This window comes from Rissa tridactyla, chromosome 5 (genome assembly GCF_028500815.1).
Source record: "Rissa tridactyla isolate bRisTri1 chromosome 5, bRisTri1.patW.cur.20221130, whole genome shotgun sequence".
In the NCBI taxonomy this organism is placed as follows: Eukaryota; Metazoa; Chordata; class Aves; order Charadriiformes; family Laridae; genus Rissa; species Rissa tridactyla.
In genome coordinates, this window is record NC_071470.1 from 78,265,267 (window position 1) to 78,290,240 (window position 24,974).

General features: G+C 42.1%; 1 protein-coding gene across 27 annotated transcripts in view; it reads right to left on the reverse strand.

The window, feature by feature from the left end:
- CAMK2D (calcium/calmodulin dependent protein kinase II delta) overlaps positions 1–24,974 on the reverse strand; it is a 158,208-nt gene that overhangs the window by 61,698 nt on the left and 71,536 nt on the right. For all 27 annotated transcript variants that reach the window (XM_054203072.1, XM_054203070.1, XM_054203069.1 and 24 more), the window contains exon 4: positions 3,764–3,818. In XM_054203072.1, coding sequence (XP_054059047.1) covers positions 3,764–3,818 — 55 coding nt within the window. The remainder of the gene's footprint in view (positions 1–3,763; positions 3,819–24,974) is intronic.

Consider the following 24,974-nt stretch of genomic DNA (forward strand, 5'->3'; position numbering starts at 1 on the left):
AGAGATATTGTCGACTTCAGTGCGGTCCTGTTTCATGGCGGGACAATTCATGAAACGAGCTCTAATAACATTAAGGGTACACAGGGAAGCCACCGGTTCTCACCAATCGTTATTGTTCTGTAATTTTGTGAAGAGCATACATGCTGATCACACCGGTCTTTTTTTCCTCCTAGCGTACATTTCTTCTTTCTTAAATTTCTTTCATGATGAAGGTGTGAGGACGCAGTCTTACAAAACTACAGTGGCCATATACTTTTTACATTTACCTGTGATCGTTCTACTTCCGAAATAGAAAAGTTCAGGCACTTACCCTAAGCAAAGATTGTTCTGCAATTAGCCTTTCTTTTTTTTGGCATTTTCCTTTCTTCTGCACAGTACACTCCCTCCACTTGGAATTTAACAGCAACACCAGGATTCTAAATGTGCCAATTGTTGCATCTCATCAAGTGCATTAAAATGGGAGACGCTGAGAAAAGAGAATCTCATTGACTTGCAACAAGAGAGTCCTCAAGTGCTACAGCTGTTTCCATTCAGATCCAGCAATTAATACTGACAGAATTGATTGGATTTGAACTCATCTAACATCATTAACACTGAAGACAACCTCATTCGTGCTTAGCAACTGAAATGGGCTGATAAAGAGACGCAAATCCTAACTACAGTTGCCTTAACCAGTAAGGGAAGAGGAGTAAGAAACTTGGTGAAGCCCATTACTAACCTTACTATGCGTGTTTTATTAATCTGCAAATCACTTCACCGTATGTAGTGAGAGAAACGTAACAGGAGGAAGTTCTTTGCTTGGGAGAAGTATCACAGAAGGCTATCTTAGTTAAGTTTTCTAAAATATTTAGGAGCGATATCAGTAGATCAGTAAGATGGTAGGTTTAGATTGGACATTAGGAAAAAGTTCTTCACAGAAAGAGCGGTCAGACACTGGAACAGGCTGCCCAGGGAGGTGGGGGAGTCGCCATCCCTGAATGCGTTTAAGACTCGTTTAGATGCGGTGTTGGGGGATATGGTGTAGGGGAGAACTTTGTAGAGTGGGGTTGAGGGTTGGACTCGATGATCCCAGGGGTCTTTTCCAACCTCTGTGCCTCTGTTCCTTGGCAGTGACATCAACGAGACCTTGAAAATCACTAATTTGCTTAGTCAAGCGCAAAACAACTACCATGGTCCAGAATGACACCGCAATGTATATATTTCAGAGATGGGGAGTCAGCAAGCAAAGATCAATTTTATATATATATATATATATGTACATACACACACATATATATACACATATATGATACGTCAATACTTCAGCGCATCTGTTTCTCTCACATGCAGGGCTCCTTATAGGAACACCGCAATTCCGCATTTTATCAGAAAGCACGTCTTTCATTGTTCAATGTCCAGTTTCCGCATGGATTTTAAAAGACTTCCAGCTTCCCATTTTGACACTAAACCTCTTCACCCAAATGCAGGCCTGTAACAGAGTACATTAATCCCCCCCCTTTTTTTTTTCCTCTCCAGATAAAAGCACAGCTATCACCGAGGTATACAAGTGAAGCAACAGGCTTCTCCTTCAGATTACAGACATCTCTATGACATTAATTCAAAAGAGATTATTAGAAATTCAAAATAGAAAGTGACAATGACTGTTTTTTGTCTCTGCAGAGAAAAAGCACTTCTTCCTCTTTGCTTTCTTATGTGGGACGCAGCCTACAAGAAATTTCTAAAGAAGCAGTCGTACCGAATCCCACACAGTCTGAAAGAAATCATTAAGATAATGACGTGATGGTATGTGTGGGTGGAGTGACAGTGTTGCCCCACAGTCAGGCTCCTGTTGAGTAAAAATAAAATAAATAAATAAAAGCACGCACTTGGCCTTCATATTAAAGAAGTGCATACGGTGCCTTTTTCCGTGGCAGCTCTTTTATGTACGTTTTAACCAGCCACCAACCCACATATTTGTAACTGCAGTAAAAGATGAAGTTTCACTGATCAACAGCATTAGTGAGCATTAAAGCAATAATGTCTCAGTCTGAATGAAAAAATTAACTGTGAACAGTCATCCTTAGTAATTAGGCAAAAGTTCTTCACGAATGCAACATGCTGCTTTTCCAAAGGCAACGATGAGTCGGTACAGTCACCACCTCTACCCTTTAGGCGTTTGCTTTTTTGCAAAGTAATTCAAAAAATTCTTTGAAGAGGATGAAAACCAAACCCATGCGGACCGTTCTAGATGAACGACATACGTTTGAGTCTGTTCCTATGTTTGTCCTGAATGGCACTGACGGGGAACCGAGGAAGCTCCACCGGCGCAGAGTTTCCTGCAGAATCTAGTTTTCTGCCAAGGCAGTGTATCTTTGGGTTAGGTATTCATTTTTATTGCAGAATGCAGCCTTCTCTTTGTTCTGTTACCATCGAGAAAGAGATACTTGTATCTGCAACTTCAAAGTTGTTCAAATGCCTTCTAGTTCACATCGCAATCACCATCTCCCAAGATCTGTCTGGCATTGTATCTTCCATTTAAGGCAGAAGTGGACTAACTGCAATTACAGCAGGCCATGGTTTCTAACAGGTACAGTACTACCTGTTAGTAGTACTAAAAGTACTACTACAGTAGTACTACTAAAAGTACTACTATAAAAAGCTAGAAATGCCACCAGTTTATAAAAAGGATATTATATTGTCCCTAGAACTAAAGAATTCTGCGTGACACTTCTCGGAAATGTTCAGGATAAAGATGATTTTTCCAAATCCACACAGAAAGATTTCCTTTGTAGACCTTAAAAAAAAAAAAAAAAGGGCAAAACAAACCGCAGAGCGTGTCAGAGAACAAGTATGCATGTTGTGCCCTACAGCTATTTCCAAAGCCAACAGCCTGAGCACTTACCTGGGACATATACAAATCAGATATAAGTTCCTGTTGAGCCCGGTTAGGATTTGAGTACTGAACCCTGTATGCCTTCACTACAGACTATTTCGTATTTTTGTATTCCTAGTCTGAAGTCTAGTCTTGAAGAAGTCTTCACAGATGTCTTTAAAAAAAAACAACTTAAGCCAGAAAATAAAAGAGGATGTGAGCTGAACATGAAAGCACACCATTGACTGGGGGAGAGCCAGGTTCTACCTTACCTACGCTGAATGCCAACGTTTCAGATTGTATGCTCACATACGAGTGATTTCACATTTCTGGGGGAAAGAATGAACTCTCACTCCAACCAGCAAAACCACGTTGGGCTCTAGGGGGCGGGCGGCTGGTGTCCAAATGAACCATTCTATACATCAGGAAATATCAATTCGGAATAATATACTGAAAGATTCTTTCCCTCTAGGAAACTCAGGCTTACCTTTCAGTCCAGAAATGCAGATTTGCTGTAGGAAACTGCTCTTCCACATGGTTTTTTTTTTCATGTTTCCTTCACAGACACTGGCTTGCAGCAAATTATTTTTTCCGACTCGTATGTTTGCTTAGCCTTGGCAGCTATCACGCCAGCTTTTACTTACATACCGACATTTTATATTAAAATCCAACTTCGACAGTGGCCCTACTTACTCAAAGTTTTTAATATGGAATTCTTGCAGTGACACTTCCAATTCAGTTCTTGCACATGCAAATGCCCAAACATGTTGTTGTCCTTCCAGCTCTGTTTACATCTCTTTGTCCAACTCATTGCACCACAACCGCGCTTTTATCTTGCGAGCTTGTATTTCCATCTAAAGGTTTGAATACCACATCCCCGACATACTAAACATAGGCAAAACACATACTTACAAGTCAAAGACTAAGTAATGGAATCCTTCTTCTGATATGCTGTCATGAAGCCGCACTATGGAAAGGGGGGGAAAAAAAAATAATAAATATAAACACCAGTCATCTTTTTCACGTCTTTCACGTCTGTCTGTGATTTTGGGGGAGAAGGGAGAATTACAATTCTACTGTAGAGCCGGTACTGCAGCTCTGTCTGTTCTCATCTGTGGTTTCTGGTGTTTTGTTTTGGTTTTTTTTTAATTCTCTACCCTCAGAATCGCCTTTTTCATAAGGTGAGATAAACAAAGAAACCAAAAGACTGCACGTGCAGCTCATTTTATGGTCATTTTTAGAGGAGCTCTGCTGTTGCTCTGCCACCAAAGAACGCTGCAATCATTTCCTACCACCTCCTTGAATCATGACTAAACAAGTGCTAAAAGCATGGTCAGACTTGTATATCTTAATATATTGTATTAATATGATTCAACTCCCTTTTGCCTAGGCACAGCCTCCAATCAATCTTTTAAATAGCGTATGCAGGACTCTCCGGTCACCGGACTTTTATTATCTTAAACACTATTCTTATTGTCATACGACTGTCTTCTCAGCAGCATTACATCTTAAAGGTTGCAAACAAAACCAGATACGGGGTGGGGGTGGTGGGGGGGAAGAAGCAACAATTCATCATACATTCCAGCAGAATAACAAACTTTAAGGGCTATGCTAACAAATTCCATAATCAGACAATAGATGCTCATTTTGAAAGAGAAAGCATCGTTGCACACTAAAAGCATTTGGCCATACTAAAATAAACGGAGAGCAAAAGTGCACGTTCAGTTAATAATTCAAGACTCTTTCTTAACTAATAATTAAAAAGGAACTTAAATTAAAAATAAAATCACTGTCTGCAGTCCCTAGAGTAATTGGCCTTTTTTCAGTTTCACCTTCTCCTTATTCTAGTTTTTAATTAAATGCCTTCAGTTTCACTTGAGGTAAAAAAAAATATTTGAACAAGTTAACTACCGAGACAGTGACTAATTTCACTGTAACACAGCTGCAACGGTGTAAAAACACAGTACTTCTCTCCCTTTGAAAGCCAGCTTTCAAATGGAATTTCAGATGGAAACATCTTCATAATAATAATAAGGTTGTAAGTGAAAAAAATGAAAAAACCTGCATGCCACTTTATATTCCCTTAAAAAACCAAACCAACCAAGCCCAAACTGCTCGTCCCCTCCCTATCAAGTAGGGACAACTAGGGTAATAACCAAATCCATACCACACCGCTGAGAACAGTCTTCCAGAAGAATAATTCAAGCCCGCGTTTCTCGTTAAGACTCCTTAATCAAAATAAGAACACAACCGCCAAAAAAAGGAAGGATATTCTGGGTATACAAGTTACCTCTGTTAAGACAGAAGCCGTAAAATACGGACTCCCTGCACTCATTCAGACCTCGTACCAACCTGCAGCGTATTTCTGGGATGTCTGTGCATGGGAGGCCAAAAAAAGATGAGTGTAGGAAGAGAAGAAATTGTGAGAACGATGAGCTTATTCTTATAGGTTTAGTTAGCTCCATTGAAAGCACGGTATTAAAAACACTGGCCTTGATTTTAAAAAATTTTACATTAATTTATGAAAGCCAACAGCGAAAAGAAATAAACCTCTCAAACTCCAAAACTAGACACATGTGAAGCCGCTCAGAGGAACGAATGAGATGAAGGCGGCATTTTCTGGCTACGCAGCTGGCGTGTGCGGCGGTGGTGACGGGTACGCCGGCTGGAAACTCGTTCAGAGGAATATGGAGGAGAAACCACGAGGGAGCTCAAGCCTCTAGAACTACAAACCGCATCAATTCGAGAAAAAAGAAAGCTCTGACTGAAAGGCTGGCAGACTTTCCTTTCTCTAAAAAAAAAGAAGAAAAAAATAAAATATTGTTGTCACCAAACAGCTACCGGCTCCATCATTTACTTCTGTCTCTTGACACTTCTCCATGGGGTCAAAAAGGGAATAAGCTATCTTCCTTCTCATATTTTTTTTTTATATATATATATATATATGTATACACACACACACGTATGTATCTATATATATTACGTATTTCCCCCCCCCCATACACTTATATATCCATACCTAAAGTTTTCCCTGAAAATGCACGAGTCAGCTGCAGAAATTAATTTTGCATTTTAAGAATCCAAATCCCATCATGGTAGAACCACGAATTAAGTCCTGCGGTGAAGTGAATTGGCAATTTCCAAAGCTAATTTTCCCACAAGGCATGAAGCTTTGTCAGTAGTTTGATCCAAAATCGTTATTCCTTATAGAATCAAATAACAACAACAAAAAAATCAGGGCGCCTTAAAACTGCTTCGTCTTCAAAACTGAGCTGATGAAGAAAGTGGAAAAGAAAAGGACTTTCAGATTTCCCCAGATGGTAGCTTTATGTGTTAGTAATCTTTTATACAATACATGACATTTAAAAAAAAAAAAAATAAAAAAATCAAATAAACATGACTTTTTTACTTAATAATATTTAGCCCAGGGAAACATCTTGTGTTTACACAATACTGAAGAGAAAACCAGCTCTTGGCTGACTCACTGCCCAGAGCTCGTGATGATTCAGAAGAGCCAAGTAGGTCTAAATCAGAATTTGTGGGTTTGGCTGGTTCTATATTCTAGATTTGTCTAAGTTTTTACGAAGTGCGAGCCTGGAGCATAAAAGACCAAGAGAGTATATTGCTGCAAAAAAAAAAAAACCCACACAAAAAACCCCCCCCAAACCCTAAAAAACCAACATTATCTTTCTTTCTGGTTGTGTTCTGTAAGATTTCGATACTCTCAAAAGTCTGGTCTTTAAAGCAAACCAGTGTGAGCTGAGAGAGCAAGTTCTGGCCTAGAACAGTATCCTGCAACTTCTAGCTCAGAACAGAGCTAGAAACCTCTCCAAAAAAAGTTCAAAACTTTGTAAGATTAGAGCAAATTATACCCTTTTGACAGAAACTGCCTGCTCCTGAAATAGATTCGTCGGCACCCGAAGGACGTTTTTTCTGTGAACGCTTTTTTTTGGATTCAAAGCAGCATTCCTCTCCTCGCTGCTCGCTAACAGCATTACATTCGGACAGGCAGAAGCCTTCGTAGTCGATTTTCCGTATCACGTACGGACATTGGGAACTACCCAATACTTCTGAAGGAGGCAGAATATTTGCTGCCAACTGCTTTCAAAGGGCTCTGAAGCACGTAAAACAACGCCGATTTTCGAAACGTCTTTAGAGGATTTGAACAAAGTACTGAATCTTAAAATTTAGGAGCCAAATCCACCTTTAAAATATTACTTTGGTATTAAAACCAGACAGTCTTGGCTTGGGTTTGTGGCTACAAAACAGCAACAGCCTATATTCATGCTTACTTAGTTTTCCTGGTTCACTCCTACTGCTGCAGCGTGGATTTGCTACCGACCAGCTGAAGCAAAGGGCTGTATTCTTTAATTACCGCTGTATTTTTTAAGCACTAAATGACTTCCTTACACACATTTATGAGACAGTCATCTCCTAGGTGAGAGTGAAGTCAACGTGAACCTACAGTCATTAAGGCGCGGTTTTAAAACTGTGACCCCGCAGCGAAAAAAGTCACAGGAGAAGAATAAGCCGCATTTCACTGCCTTTGGGTCAAGGCAGTACAAAACCCTTTTATCTCTCTTTTTTTTTTCCTCTTTTAAATAATGGTGTCTCCCACCTGTACTGCTAGGAATATCTATATTTAAGGCTGCGATAAATGCTTTGTACTTACACCGACCTAAATAGACACACTATTACATATAGCTATCAGCGGCTCTATACAGAACAGTAGCTTATTCCTACTCCATCAGAGAAGATAAATGCCTTGCCCACCACCACACAACGTATCAAAAGTAGAGCCAAGAGTCCAAGTTTTATCCCGGATAGAGGCATCTATCCATACCCCTGCTACTCAGCAGACCAGCACAGCACCATGTGAAGGGGCTTCCAGAGCTTTGCTGCCTGCCTGAGACAGGAGGTGCTCTCGCTTTGTGACATCCTTTTCTAGAAGAGGGCTTCTTTGTTCAGTGGCACCACAGAACCACAGCTCCCTTCTGACTCGAAAAGAGTTGTGAGTTGAGATCATAGAAACGTAGAAAGGTTTGGGTTGGAAGGGACCTTAAAGACCACCCAGTTCCATGCCCCTGCCCTGGGCAGGGACACCCCCCACCAGCCCAGGCTGCTCCAAGCCCCGTCCGACCTGGCCTTGAACCCCTCCAGGGATGGGGCAGCCACAGCTTCTCTGGGCAACGTGGGCCAGGGGCTCACCTCCCTCACAGGAAAGGATTTCTTCCTGTGGTCTCATCTAAATTCACATTCTTTCAGTTTAAAGCCGTTCCCCATCGTCCTGTGTCTCCCCTCCCTGCTCCAGAGTCCCTCCCCAGCTTTCCTGGAGCCCCTTGAGGGACTGGAACGGGCTGTATGAGATGACGGACAATGTTTTTTCTCAGCCCGGTGAGGCTATTTCCTTATTAGCCAAACTCTAGTCTGACACGTCCATGGGGATATCTTTTTCAAGGATCACATTCTTTTCGTTTCCTCCCAAATATCTGAATCATATAAGTGAGATGAGACAAATCCTTCTCTGAATCAGCATCACATGCCCCTGATTGTCTCTGGAAAGGAAAACAGGCTGAGGCAGCCGAGGAAGATCAAAACCAGCTTTTGGCAAAGTGCTCACGTTGGTGCCTTCGGTCAGTTCAGATGCAGTTTTATGCCAGTATATCTGCTAGGGGGAAATCCCAAATACGCATGGGCAAAGGAGAAGAATCCGTGGAGAAGACAAGGCAGCCGGACAACAGGGAGTAAAGGGTGCACGACGGCACGGAGGGAAGCCCAGCATGGCCCAGACTTTGCTCCCGCTTTCTGCCTGCGACTCAGCTTTTCACCGGGAGAGACAAGGGAGGTCGTGATGACAATTTGAGGAGCCATTCACAAAGTTTAAGAGGTGACTCACTACAAAAAGGATTCGTGTATTCATTGCAAGCATATATAGTTCTTTACACACACGGATCAGGCAGGATTCAGGCACGACAAACCAAAAGGTGGCAATTACAAGGATTATTCATCCAGTATAAGAACTCCCATCAGTAACCCACACTGCAATTCCTGTTTCTCCAGCGACACAGAAAGCATTCATCAGTAGAAAAAGTTCCACTTATCTTTTTTGAAGAGATTTAACAAACTTCAACAACAAAGTTGTTGCTCTCCGGCAATCTTCAGGAACGCAGGGAGCACACGGCTCCTTCTAGAAAAATACTACGAGCCCACAAAAGATCAGGAATATCCCTTTGGCTTCAGCACTGATTTTCAGCTGAAATACTTTCCAATCACCACTCTGGAAAATCATTATAATTATTTAAGGGAGAACTCCTATTAGCTTTATTAGCTTTGTATTTAGCTATTAGTGTGGGCAAGCTCCAAATCATCTCCTTTATTTGACTTTTTGTGCTGAACTATAGTATTTTCCTGTCTATTCTACAGCAAACAGCTTGCTCTAATGGTGAAGCAGCTTTATTATCTCCTTTCTGAATCTCGGCCTTTAAAGAAAAAGAAGTCAAAATATGAAAATCTATGAAAATCAAATTCTCCCAGGTAAGGAGACAAGTCAAACAGCAGCTAAAATCAGATAAAAATTCTTCAGGACAAAGATATCTAATCATATCTAGAACTATTGCCTAAAATATTCGTTTTTGTGAAACTGCCGAAGTGATCATTTTGATAACCTGGTATCTGAATCAGTTAACGTTACGAAGACAAAATAATTGAGAAGGCTGGATTTGAAACCGAAGTGACGGTCTGTGGTCAGCGCAGCAGCTCCACAAACGCGCAGGGAGGTGTCGAACTACTGGAGTGCCGCTCATTAGGGAAGCCTCTTTCCATGCAATCCCATTCATCCTGTTTATTATATTAATAGAGCATGGAAAGGGATGACACGGTTAATGGTAATGCAGTTAAAGACACTTATTTTCCCTTTGGTGCTAAAGATTAAGATCCATGGACTCCCAGAAGCATCAATCCTGCAATTCTGTGAAGCCAGATGTCTCGAATTAGTGCACTGTTAGGAAGTTATAGGGCTCATTCGTCAGTAGTTTGGGAAGTCACAAAAGTGTTATATTTGCTGAAATATGTAAATTGTTTCTTCAAGTTCTGACCTCCCTGCGCGAAGAATCAAATAAAGGGACGGATGTGCTTTCCCTCCATGTTCACTTCCAAAAGTATATTATTTACGCAGATCTTACGCAGCTCACTCTTACTAGAAAAAAAAACAAAACACCAAAGACTTTAAAAAATGAACTTAATTACTTAATGGAAAGAACTTAACGGAATGACTTCATTTGATCTTGGGTTTTCTCTGAATTGGTATCCGCCTGCCACTAGGTATGGGAAAAGCTGTTGCATTTGAAAATAAAGAGGTAAAGCAAAACCTGAAAAAACCCCGCTGAAAAGGTATAACCAGATATGTTTTTTGGTAACACATGAACCACTCGATTTTCTATTTTAAAACACTTCATAAGCATTTTCTGCTGTCTCGTCTCGTGACAAAGAATGCCTCGTGCTCAGCAAAACCGCTTGGCCGAGAAGTGGAAGATCTGCCGTGGCTTAGCGCTGTTGGGACTCAGATCCTCCTGCAGAGTCGCCCTTTGCCACCTTTCCTGTTCTCCTGAATAAACCGAGGTGACGAGGGAAGGAAAATAAAGCTACTGCTAGAACTTCATCAGAAACTCAGGTGGATGCCAGCGCAGAAGGCACTACAGCAGTGGCAAGAACTGAGCCCAAAGTCAAAATTCACCCTAGAGCTTTTAGGCTAGACGCCAAGCTGAACACGCTTGGCGTCCCAAGCTAAACACGACAAACACAAAACTGCATATGGGAGCAGGGATGCGAAAGCTTGCGAACCACTGCTCAGGGGTGCTGCTCTTTGCACGGATCAGACATCTGCTTCCTTCAAAAAAATCCCATCTTCACCGCAACCTCATTCTCTACACCTCAGTGCTCCACATTTTTCCATCACTGTCACTACTTCCTCTCTTTGGCTGCACAGCATAAATAATCTCCGCTGAGCAACCGAACTCCTTCAATCAGTGGTGCGTAACACAGCCACGATTATAGCCGCCAGACATCACGCTCAACACCAAACAACCCTGCTGAGGTCTACACTGTAGTTACTGCTGCGGCTACAGCTCCTATTTTGTGCAGCTTAGATACTTCTTTGAAAACAACCAGTTCGAAGTTGTCAGTCAAAAGGAGAGATCACGCAGACATCCCCCCTGTATGGAGTGAAGCAGAGTCAGCAGCTGTGTGGCGCAGAGATCCTCTGTCATCTCCCCAACATAAGAAGCACGTGGTTGAGCAAGTCCAGAGGAGGGCCAGGAAGACGCTGTGAGGGCTGGAGCCCCTCTGCTGTGAGGACAGGCTGAGAGAGCTGGGGGGGTTCAGCCTGGAAAAGAGAAGGCTCCAGGGGAGACCTTCCAGCCCCTTCCAGTCCCTAAAGGGGCTCCAGGAAAGCTGGGGAGGGACTCTGGAGCAGGGAGGGGAGACACAGGACGAGGAGGAACGGCTTTAAACTGAAAGAGGGGAGATTTAGATGAGATCTCAGGAAGAAATTCCTTGCTGTGAGGGAGGTGAGCCCCTGGCCCACGTTGCCCAGAGAAGCTGTGGCTGCCCCATCCCTGGAGGGGTTCAAGGCCAGGTTGGACAAGGCTTGGAGCAACTGGGCTGGTGGGAGGTGTCCCTGCTCATTGCAGGTGGTCCGAACTACGTGACCTTTAAAGGTCCCTTCCAACCCAAACCATTCTGTGATTCTACAATTCTATCTGCTTGGGGGTTGGACCAGATGATCTCCAGAGGTCCCTTCCAACCCTGTGATTCTATGATCTGCTGAGTCACAAGATGAGGGATGCCCAAGTCACAGAGCAGCACCTGGCTCTTGCCATGGGTGATGGGCTGTGCTCCTCGGTGGGCAGGGAAGCGTCCTTTGCCCCCTGCTCACATTTCAGGAGCTCGGAGTCAGAAATGTAGGTATTACAACCCGGGTGGCTCCTTACGCTTCTACTGCCTCAGCTAAAGTACTATTCTTCTGAGACCACGAAAGCCTGGGGCCCTCTATAATAAAGCTGCTCAGTCACAGCAGAAAGAACTTTGCAAATATTAATAAGAGCCATTTCCTAACAATCTGAAATATTTAGAGGCTAATCTGGTAAGATTAGTCCAGTAGCAATGCTCAAGGGCAGCTGATTTCTGAAAGACATTAAACACAGAGCAATGCTTTGCGTATCTAAGAAAATAATCCTCCCCCATGCTGTTAAATACACAAGAGGTAGAATGTAATACTTCCTACCATTAAATGACTTGATGCAAGTCAGCAATGCTATGTACGCTATTAACAGGCCTATATTCAGCAACAGCGAATGAAAACCATATAGCTTCCAAATCCATTCAAAAGACAAACAACGTTTTATTACAGTGCAAATTCACGGTTATTTAGGGTCAACAACTTGAGAAAAAATCCCATTAATCTGCATCTGCCGTGCCATAATGAAAAATGACGGGAAAAATAATTAGGCAATTTAATATTTGGAAAGACTGCGTTTGTCCCGAAGGCACTGTAACAGTAAGCGTTAACTAGTATGAACAAAATGCTGTATAGTCTAAAAATACTCATTTGTGACCAAAACCCTCCCTCATCAAGGCCCTCACACAATGAACTTCTGTATTCCGATTAAACGCCAGGAATATTGACATTCGCAGCCTTCATTAAAACCCCTCAAGTCTAAGGCACGCGTAAGAAGTCAGTTTGCCAAACTGTTAACTTCGGTAAAAGATCCTCGAGCTACATAGAAAATAAAAAAATTATTTGCCAAAGTAGATAAAAGACCCAATTTTGAAGTGAGACTAAGTCAGTCCAGGTACCGATATCAAAGCAGATGGCCTCAAATTACCAGCTCTTTTGGCCCGCTGAGACTCTTGCTTCATTCCTGCTGGATGAAGACCGACAGTTGAGGCAGGTCCATCAATACAGGTTGTGGGAAATGTCAGGGAGAGAGCAAAAAAGGAAGAACGCTTTACAAAAAGTATGTTTTGTGATCAGAGGAGGCTCATTGAGCTACTAACCGCCCTAAAAATCCCCGAGCGGCTTGTCAAGTCTTACCCGGTGATGTGCACGCACAGACAGACCCTCGGGTCGAGCTTCTACGTATGCTTCGGGAACTAAGCGCTAACAGACAGAACTTAAAAGGCAGAAACCGATTCAGCCGAAATATCAGAAATCTAGCTGCTAAAAATTATTTAACATCCCAAATAAAATTAACTACTTAAAAAAAGAAAAAAAGTAAACGGGTATCCCAAAACATATCCTTCTGTATTAGCAATCTCCAGGGAGAGTAGTTGTAATAACTGACACTTTTTTCTTTAACCAAGGGGTTTTTTTTTTGCTTTTCAGTGCACCAGCGCACACCCGCACAGAGCAGTAACATGGAGGGAGCTGGGATTGTTCAGCCGTGAGAAACGAAGGCTCAGGGGAGACCTTACTGCCACGTTCCAGGGTTTAAAGGGTGGACAAAAAGAAGATGGAGACTCCCTTTTTACAAGGAGTCACATGGGAAAGACGAGGGGTAACGGGTAACTCCTGGGAGATTGCAGTTGGACACAAGAAGGAAATTTTTCCCTATGAGAACAATCAGCCACTGGAATAATCTCCCCAGGGAAGCGGTGGATTCCCCAACTTTGGACGCTTTTAAGATTCAGCTGGAGAGGGCGCTGGGCCATCTCGTCTAGACCGTGCTTTTGCCAAGAAAGGTTGGATCAGATGATCCTTGAGGTCCCTTCCGACCTGGGATTCTATGTATAATATCCTATATCCTTGAAGTTAAAAGGAACAGCTAGAGTTTACACACCTTTAATTATTCATTTATGAAATAGCAAAATTGTGTATAGTTGTTTTAAAAAAAGGAGAGAGTACTAAAACATACACCTGTATCTTTATGTCTTCATTTAACGTATAATCATGTCATTTACAACCTGTATTTCAGGTTGAGTTAATTCCTCGTTGCAGTTAAAGCCCTGATTTTGTAAGTTTAACAAGGTATTTTACGAACACAACAAAGCCTTACAAACGTCGTCAGATTAAGCCTTATGAGGAAATCTGCATGGATTAAAAGAGAGCCTGACACAAATTTTTGCTAAAAGCAAACTGATGTCTCAGCTGCCCGTGTTGATGCTCTAAGCATTTAACATTTTTTAACCATTTTAGCATTCATCAGAACATGTAAGAAGCGGAATAATGACAATCCGCCCAAGAATTTCACCGAGCGTCAACTAATAACAGGACGAGCGGTAACACAGAGAGGTTATATTAAAATTAGCAGGTTCGGAAAACCACACAGCATACTTTAATGGAGGGAATGTAATTTGCTTGATTTTTCTAAAAGAAGGGCCTAGTTCTCGTGGTCGCCTTTACAGACCAGCGCTGATGAAATTGCCACAAGGGTTGGGCAGCTCATTGATTGCCAGGATTCATTTTGAAGCAACGTCCAGAATTTTAGCAATTCAAGAAACTGAAGTGATGGAAAAGATCAGATGAAAAACTGCATGAGATCCGTTCAACGCACAGAATCTACCATCCTAATTAGACGAGCAAAAGAGGCCACTAATCCCTGCTGGAAAGATACAGTTCTGTATCTTTTTGATAAATAAAATAACTTAAAAAAATAAAATTTTGATAAACGTCAATGTGGTAGAAGAAAGCTTTCGGTTACGTTCCGGATGCATCACAAGAAAGTAAAACCTCAGACAGGATTGCCCAATTGTCAAAATTAATAAAGGTGCTTTTTAATATTTACAGTGCTGGCCAACATTTAAAACGGATCTATGTAAATAATAGGTAGGATCTACACGTCCACAAAATTGGATATTGGGGGTGTAATCATTGGGCAGGACACAGCCTCCCTTCTTGGCTTTCCTCTCTTAAAACACATTCAACGCAGAAATAGAAATAATTTATATAATGACCACTCAGAGAAGGATGTTTGTTTGTTTTTTAAATGCTCCCCTTTCATGAGGACCAGGCCTCAAGGTATTTAAAGACATCAGCTTATGAAAACAGCGTCAACTCTACTTTAAATATTTTAAACAAAAAGGAGAGCAGAAAATTGTAATCCTGTGGCGTGACTCAAGAAGCACCAGAGAAAAGAAATGTCACCTGCTCCATTGGAACCTCTCAGGAAGGAGGAAGGTGCCCACCAAGCAGCTTTAGACAATGTTTTCAAAGCAATGAGCACCGTATTTCAGGCACCTTCAGTAACAGTCACTTCCAGAAAACCTAGGCCAAATTCCTTCAGTCAGCAGCAGCACTTACTATCGCTAAATTTTCTAAAAATTTTCATTTTTAGCTTTTTTTTTTTTTTCAATTTTAAAAGCTTATTCATCAGTTTATCAGAGTAAAGACCGTCAAGTAAAACCAAAAAGGGGTGATTGTGTATTCAAAGTAACTAGTAAAACTCTTCATTTGATTAGAACTGTGGTAGCTTACAGAAGTAAGAAAAGATAAAAGATGATCTTCACTGATATTTATGTCAGATATTGCATTTCTTTTTAATAACCGAGCAATAATCCAATTCTTGTATGCAATCTGAATCCAATCACCACTCCTACGTTAACTATCCTAACAGAGAATATTTCTAATTAATCTGAACTATTTATTTGACCAAGGGGAATACCGAAAACCTGTATGTGTATATACAGTCATTGCTTTTTGGTCTCCCAGTGCTTTAGGAGAACAAGTGCCTTAAAGTTTAAAAACAGGTAATTCTGGAAATAAGTAACGCGTGAAGCCATTCTCCCCATGATTATCTTTCAGGTCACTGTGCTACACCTGCTTTGTGACACTATGGAAATGCATCAGGGTTGAAGAACCAGCTCTATAGTCTGATGAATATATTAAATGCACTGCAAATTGCCATCTTGCTGTTAGAAACTGCATGCAAATTTACCCTAATTGAATTAGCGAAGCTCCAAGAAACATCACGCACCCCCCGCTCTCTCCGAAGGCTGCACGAAAACTTGACATTCTTCTTCCCCCTAAGATGCATACATTTTTCATTTTACTACTAACACTAAAAAATAATTTTCAGTCTACAAAAATGGAAAACAAAAATAAAAATAATCCAAACCCCAAACCCAATACTGATTTAAAATACAAACACTCATTTGGTTGAAGGAAGTATTTCAGATTATGGTGGAGAAAAAAAAATGGAAACAGAGAAATTTTCTTGAGCCCATTTAGAAGAGCGTCCCAGTCACTTTGGTGGAATGTGATCCGTAAACTTTGGGAAAGAAGTCGTCTGTAAACAAACTGCATTTGTGAAGAATTTAATAAATGATCATGTAATGTGACAAAGATCAAGCTGGTCTCTCGCTATTTAATGGAATGCAAACCTTAATTATTAAGGATTTCATTTTCCCCAGCTGTGATAAAAATGGCCACCAAAAAGTATTCCATTTAATTGTGCCAAGGCACTTAAACCACTTTAAGAACCTGACCAGAACAAAAATCTGTAACAAATACGCTCATACAAATAAAAAACCACATGTAAACAATTTGCAGAAGCCTTTCCGTATGGACTGCATCTGTTGGGGAAAAAAAAAAAAGGGGGGGGGGGGCAAAGGGGAAAAAAAAAGATATTTTGCATGCAAACTCATTTCCCTGTTGTACTTTTATATCCTAGTATTCCAGTGGGGTTTTTTATATCCTAGTATCCCAGTGGGGTTTTATAATCTAGTATTCCAGCTATATATACCACAGAGTCACAGAATGATAGGGGTTGGAAGGGACCTCTGGAGATCATCTAGTCCAACCCCCCAATATACATATAATATATATATAAAAAAATATATTTCTATTCTAGTATTCCAGCTAACAGAGCCTTTGGGCTACTGGCAACATCCATCACCCCCATCCCGTTTGCCCAGTCACACAAGGCTGTAGCTCTGCAGGGAGCCAAAGGAGACGACAGCTCGGATGTTCGCATCTTTGGAAAAAACCCCCGAAGTCACTCAGAAGAACATAAATACAACTGCAGTTTGACCCACTATCTTCACAAAAATGGTCTCTCCTCTGATTTTGGTATAAACCAGCTCACAACGACCCGTAGGTCAATCAGCCTATTAAATAATCTTCCACAGTCGCTTCTAATGTAAGGGATAATCCTGCACACAGATACGTGTTTTTATATCACATTACTCATCCTAGATATAAAAACCTGCTCTGCAAATTGGCTTTTTAAAGTAAATAAGGAAGGCTAATTATCCCTGTGGAAACAAATCCCTGACACTCGTGACAAAGGAATCCCGCAGATTTCATTTCCAGCTATAACAAAGAACCAGAAACGTATTTCAACTTTGGAAACTTTCCCTTTCCTACAATACTTCACAAACAAGAACACGCTTTTGGAGAGAAAAACGAAACAAAACCAATTTTACTGCTAAAACGCAGTTTTAGACAAAACCAGAGAAGCCGCGCCCCGCTTCGAACAGGGAGGCTGAGCCTCTAATCCTTGGGAAGAAATGATTTCTGAGATTTCAGAAGTTAAGCAGGTAACAGCACGACGTGCGAGGAACGCTCCTCCTGACCGTCGTGGGGACGAGGGTACAAAGTGCCTCCTAATCTCGGGCCTCAAATATATGTTAATATATGTTAGCCACTGCACGTAAAATAGGCTGGATTAGGTTTTCAATATATACATCAAAACTATCATTACTGTGACGCTGATCTGACTTTTGATTGCAATACTAAGTATCAGAATAGGGCATTAAAATGGTATTTTCCCAAATCAAAACCGTAAGTAGGAAAAAAAAAAAAAAGCTAAGATACCAAGTCAACATTATCTCTAAAATATTTATTGATCACGCTGCTTATTATTCAAATTCGCAAGATCAGAAAATGCTGTATTCTAAAGCGATGGCAGCATCTGCAAGCCATGGACCTGCTCCAGCCAAAATGTTAGTTCTAGGACAACAAAGCCAACTTCGTGGGTGAGACCCACGCTGTTACTAGAACACATCCAAGCCGTCCTTTCCTTAGGAAGCTCTCGAGCTGCCATGGTTGGAGACCAGGGAAGCGTCCAGGTGAAATACCGCTACATGCGTCTCCACGTCTTTCCCAGGCCTCCACAGCCGCCATCAGACACCAGCCAGACCGGCTTTTCATCTGATCAACACAGCCGTTCTTACACCTTTCACGCGAGCAAAGGACACTCCTACCTTTCCAGGTTTTGCAATTGTTAGTATATCTTGCTAAATCCTTTTTTTCTTTTATTTTTGCAGTTCACACCTACTTGGCTCCATCTTTCAGTTCTGTGGTCCGGTTGATCACGTAGTTATGCATGGCTATATACCTTCTCTTTGCAGACAATGAAACCCTTCTAAACTTTTCTACGAGATGACCTTTTCGCTCACAAGATGTGAATTAAAATATCGTCTTCCAAGCGAATCGAGGCAAAAGGAAACATCTTTTTGCCCTATTATCATTTCGCATTCTGTATTTCGGGGAGTGAACCTATTATTTTCTTATGTTACACAGCACCACTGTAAATTGGGCTTCTCTGTGCTTTTATCTGATAGCTTTTTTTTACATCTATGCATGAAAACAAGACTAAAGCCACTTTCAGAGGATCGGGCCCACAAATTCCGTGTTACCAGCTTGAAGGAAAACGACCTAAACTGGACGCAACAGACCTAAAACATAATTATAACCACATCTCTGTCCCCGGCGTCCTCTTTCGCAAAGACAGGTCCTGAATATCCTGAATGTGAGCAATATGATTGAGCTGAGATTTTCCTAAGGCATGTCTTGACGGCAAACGGGAACACGGCGTAGAGCTATCCAAACTGAGTTTAAGCAAGCTGGCGTGCGCACCTCTGTTCATTTAATTCTATCAGCACGACTTATTTAACCTGCTCTTTGACAACAGCAAAACCAAAAAGCAAGCCTCGGCATCTTTAAGACTATGCCAGAGGTCGCAGTGAAGATGCAAAGAAATCTGTTTCTCATACTCCCTACAAATCTCGAGAGGCAGACGGTCGGAAAAGTCTTGAGGAAAAAAAAAATCAAGGTTATGGAACCAGTCTCTTATCTCTAGCTATCTGTATGATGCTGCCCACATCCACGCGGCACCAAACGTAGTGAAAAAATATCTGCTGTAACCCAGCTAACCAAATGCTTCTACAACTAATCAAGACAACACATGAGCAGTAGAAGCTTTCAGTAACTTAACAGGGCGTAAGAATGAGAGATTCGAAGTGCTACACCAAGACAGGGCGTTTCCATAATAATCCCACTCCATCTCTATCCACTGGGCTGGGCTCAAAACCATCTGTATTATTTTCTGAGAGAATGTGGCTTCCCCCTCTATCGACTAACTATCACACTAAGTCATGCTACCAGAACTGCCCACAACTATAAATTACTATCATTTTCCTAACGTGCAAGTTTACAAGCAAACGATGATCCCAAATGATTGAAAGGGTTTGTTTTACAAAAAGCAGGGAATGCATATTAACTTAACAGATGACAAACTTGAGGCTTATGACGAGAAACTGCCATTGTCTTTTAATCACAGTCTGACAATAAATGGAAATTAGAGAGTTTGTCCTGTCTCGCGGGACCATTTGTAAGATTGTAATTAGCTCAGTGAAAACCCACATGAACTTGGATGGAAGAGAAGCTGCAAGAGAGCACTGGAAGCCAGTCTGTATTCAAAAACACGGACTACTATATTCGCCTTACTTAACACTCCCAAAATACATATCCTACAGAAGATAGCTGCAAGCCGTTCAGCCACAATTACGACTTTAGATCATCAACCGATTCTTTCCCAGCAAGACTGCACAGCCAAACTCAACAATAACGTGACACCATCGATATTGGACCAAGTATAAATTGATGGAATGCAATTAAATAACTGCCAAGGTCACCTGGTAAATAGATGCCCAACAAAGAAATTAATTAAAAAAGTACTACTTGGAGGATGCAATTGCTGATACACGAGTGCTATTCACTGCTGTGCAGCACAAGAGCAGAAGCCGTGGGTTTGATTACAATACAGTACCGAAAACATCTTCGATAGACGAGTATGAGGAGCAGAGTGCCACGCTCGGCCCAGCGTAGCTGTAACGAGAAGCTGGACGCATTTAAGGGAGACGGACATCTAGAGGACAAACTAAAATTGGAAGCACATTCCCACGGGCAGTCCATGAGAATACTAACACTCTGGTGAAGCCACTAAAAAAAGAACTTCCAAATTTGGAAGGTGGCTGGGAGGAGAGAGGTATCGTTAAACCCCTATCAACTGGAAAAAAATTCCCAGATCAGCAGGTTTGTAGGAGTAAGAAAGTCTTCAGGGCAGAAATCCGCAAAAAAACCAGACCAAACTGAGCAATTAGAAGGTATTTATCCATTTCAAATGCTGGAGATTAGTGGTATCCGCAGGGTAAAAGCATTCACTCTGTGCTAGGCTGCGAGACCAGTCCAGGTAGCATCCTTCGGTCTGCCACGGCACAACACAACAGCCTCCCATCACGACGAGAAGTTTAATTTAGGACTTTTTAAAGGCAAACCTTTGGAGGAGCGAGGAAAATCCTAAAGGACACCCGAGACACTTGTTACAAGACAGGGGGTGGTTAGGAGACGGCTGTCAGCCTGGAAGGGATCGATTCCGTCCCCTCACCCTCGAGCATGAGGGGAGGATGAGCCAGCCTGTCACCAGGCAGTGCCACACTGCTGCCACGCAGGGGCACGGTGAAGGGTGACATCCCACAGAGCTACGGACACGCCAGGCTAAGCAGGGAGTCCTGAGTCCTGATAAGGACAGATCTGTGGCTATTTAAAAAAACAGTAATAATAAAAAAAAAAATAATTTTGCTGTCGTAAGTAGTTTACAAGAGAGCTCTTAGGAAAACACAGACATGGATGAGACGCTATTCAAAATCAATGAGTTTTGGGTGATTTTTGTGAGAGGTACGGGCCAGCAGTCTCCAGCAGGCAGCTGCAGTCATTGCTAAAATCACTGCAGTTACCACCGTCTGAGCAAGAAAAGAAACTGCATTATGGTATTTCCTCTCTCATGACTTCTCCAGAACAGCACACGGGGCTAATTTGTACTGTCACTACTGGAGAGGTGCATTCCACAGGGAAGAGCCGTGGACTGATGATGTTCAGCCAGCCTCCCAGCGCCACAGCAGCACACAGTTTCATTGGGCTCTCTTCATTATCTTCGATGTGAATTTTTACATTTTTCGTAAGCAACCAGATTTTCCATGTGATGTTCTCAATATATAATACTCAAGATATTATAAAATCTCTAACTGAAAGGGCGCTGCGTTGGTAGAGATGTAAGAGATGCACATGAAGTGCAAAAAGCAAGAGGAAAAGGGATTTCTGCACGTGACACGACACAGACAAGCTCAGCCTATAAAATGTGCTACCAAATGCACACCTTGCAACCAACTAAAAACTGCATTCCAAAAAAAGTCAGGCCCTGCTTTGAGGTTTTAGTGAAATTCCACTTTCATTAAGAATTTATGTCACAATATTTAAACACAAAAGCTGATGTATTTTTAAGAAAAGAACAAAAACATCCTAACAGGGATGCAGCTGTAAGCAAGAACGTCCACTTTTCCTGCCGGTACCCTCTTTGCTCATCAGCAGGAAAGGTTTTAGAGAACAAAACATCGCGAACGCCGTGCTCCCTGCCCTAAACTGTTTTCTTCTGCAGCATCTTGCCTAGGAAAGCATCCTAAAAGCAGACTAATGCAACGCTGGGATCTAAAGTTACAAGCACAAAAACAGACCATACCCTGAATTACATCATATCTCGCACCTCTGAAGCAACCCGTGACATTAACTTTGTGTTTCAGCCCAGTCTGAGTATTTAGTAGGACAGCGTGATTTGTTGCTAGCTATTATTTCTGCCAGGCTCTCTCCAGCAGACAGCCACCACGATGCCCCCGGCGGCACAGGAGGAGGGGATGGCTCAGCCATAAGAAGACAAGGTTGGAACACGTCTCGCTCCTGCCACCAGCGGGGAGGCTGTTGAGAAGGCAGAGACGGTCTTCTCCGGGCTGCAAATAGCAAGACCAGAGGCAAGAGAGACATGTTGGAGTATGGAAAATCCCAGCTAGGCATAGAGATACGTGTATTTATTTATTTACGTTGACAGGAAGGTGGTGAAACGCTGGAGCGGGGCCGAGAGCGGCTGTGCAACCTCCTTCCCTGGAGATTCTCCAAACTCAGCAGGACAGGCCCCGAGTAACCTAATTTTACTGGACATGGCTTGAGCAGGGGGTTGGGACTGGATAACCTCCAGAGATCCCTTCCAACCCGCATGATTCCATGATTTACGATGTTTTTTTTCAGGGGGCAGGCTACGTAAGTAAAGCAAGATGTCTGGGCAGATGAGCAGCCCCCGAGGACCGCCTTCCCTAATGAGCTTCCCGGGTTTGTATCGTCTTTGGGAGAGGAGCAAAAACATCCTAAGCTCCACAGCGAGCTCCCAAAGCACCACTCCTGATTTATGATTGCTTAACTCAAAACATAATCCATGGTCCTAAGTCAGGAAGACCTTCCTTTCGCCTCTCACCACTCCCAGCTCAGATCTCCATTCCCTCACTCAAGTTCTTCCTCCTGCCCGCCAGTGGTGCCACCCTTCCGCCCTTCCCTCTCTCTGCCCCCATCTTTGAATTTTTCTTTTTCTGCATGTGACAGGGAACCAAAGTTGGGAGAGCAGAGAGGAGGGGTAAGGCTGGGACTCAGCTCTGAGGTGGTACAAACAGCCGAACACCTTCTCCTTGGAGAGACCTTCTCCAGAAGCAGGCACATATCGATTCTTCCCCCAGCCTCCCTGCTGGTGGCAGCCCACCCTCCTCGGGGTAGGATGCCAAACGCTCCAAATTTAGGAGATTCAGGCTGCTTGGGAAACGAATGCTGCCGGAATGGTAATTCTCTAGTTTCTCTAAGGAAAGCGAACAGGCTGAGACAAAAGTGTCCCTCACCAGAGCAGGTTCAGCCCGCAGCCACAAAGGTCAAGGCCGGAGCTGGGTTTATAACGGAAACCACCCGACAACCATTTTACCACTTTTTAGTTGCACTAATGCCATCCAGTGCCACCCATCTGCACTACTGAATATACTGTAACCTTTTTGCAGTTTGGGTTTGGTGGTTTTTCTCCCCCCAACTCAAGTCAGAGGTTCACAGTATTTTTTTCCAGCATTTGGGTATTGATCCAAGAACGAGCGCAGAATTCACCTATCAAACCGTCAACAACGGCGTCTGTACAAAGCAAAGGAACAGAACTTACAATATCCCTTAAAAATGCTCTAAAAACGGCTGTGCTGAGCGAAAAAGCTTACTTTAGCCTAAGTAGTAGAGATCGATGTTTTTGGAGGAAAGGGTCCAGAGGAAAATTACATATTTGTGGTTTAGCTGGGAGTCATGATGTCTATCCGTATGCATAACACGTGGTTGCAGAGTCATAATAAACAAAGCTTTCAAACAAAAAAAAAAAAAAAAAAGAAGTTCTCAAAGATTCATCTTGTGCGTGTAAAGAGAGAGCAATTCATTTTCGTCTAGCTTATTTATACGGTTCTCGAAGTCAGCAATGCAATTATGGAACTCTTCCTTCCAGAAAGCATATAGAGAAAGTAAAGCAGAGCAAGAAAACAAAATACATCCTCGTACTCACCCCCTGCAGCAGGTTCCTCAAGAGAGATGCTTAAATCCCACTTCCCGTTTCTGCGGATTACTCGATTTTACATTTAAAATGACTGGTCACACAAGCCTAACTGACTTTACGGGAAGTAAAAACGTTTAGAAGAATCTGGACACGCTACGAATAGAATTTCTGTGCATTGAAGAAAACGTACAAAACCAGCTATAAGCAGGCAAGGAAAATCCTTCAAGGTCTGGTTCGCGCTTGATGTATACTTTATCATTACCTATTTTGCTGCAAATTATGCCTATACTTTCTGAGGCAAAAAAATGACAAAATTTGTGGCAAATCTCAGTGAAACCTCATTTCCTCGGTATATTACGGGTGTTGCTACAGTTATCAGGGACATTACAACCAGCGACGCTTCGTTTGAGCTACAATAATCTCATCCTCCACTAAAAGGAAAGAAAATTAACCTAGCGCGGCAAGGAGCAGTGCCATTGTCTACACTAAAAGACATTTTTATGCTCCACAGTAACCCAGAAGAGTAAAACCGAAAGATTCAGCGCCGCTCTTACCAGAATAACAGGATTGTGCTCTAACCGAAACAAAGAGCTTTAACACCTAATAAAGCTGCCTTCACACTTTGCTTTCGCACTCAGACAGCCCACATTATCTGACACTTCATACGCTGCATGTTGAAAATTACTGACATGTCGATGAGCACTAAACAACTTACAGTATTTTAACCGTGGAGATTTTTTTTTTTTTTTTAATTTTTATTTCACTCGCTGTTAGGGCTGCCGATAGCTCTACAGAAAGCCCGTTCGCCACCGAATTCTTACACCATCGGAAGTGAAAACTTTCAGCCTCTTCATCTTAAACATCAACCGCGCGTTCACAACTTCACCAATTAAAGGAAATCAAACGCACAGTCACGACAAAACCTGAGGAGACAGACTGCCGAAAAGCCAGCAGCAACGAAGCCCACGATGCTCTCCTCGTGTTTTCTTGCCTGGTTCAGTCTCATTACGGTACATTTAATTTTACAAATGGCTACTACAAAACCAGCGTCTCTTTTCTGTTGTTGCACTTCACTATTCAGCTACAGCCGAGTTCAAACACTGAATGTTATTCTGCAATTCTCATTCGATTGGCTTTTACATTAAGTATAAAATCACGTTACATCACTGGTTTATTTGCTTTCTTGATGTTTTATTTTAATTCTTTCAAGGACTATGGTTCACCTTATTCATCACGGAAATTACAAATTTAATTAATTCAACAGAATGGATGAGATTTGAATTCTTAAAATGATCAGCTCGTCTAAGCAATAAAAGTAATTAAAGGAAGTAAGATCATCTACACGCATCAGTCCCACGGATTTCCATTTTTTCTATGGGGTAAACAAAAGCTTTATATATATATAAAAACTATATATATTTTATATACATAGTTAATATATTTCTGAGGACCCATGT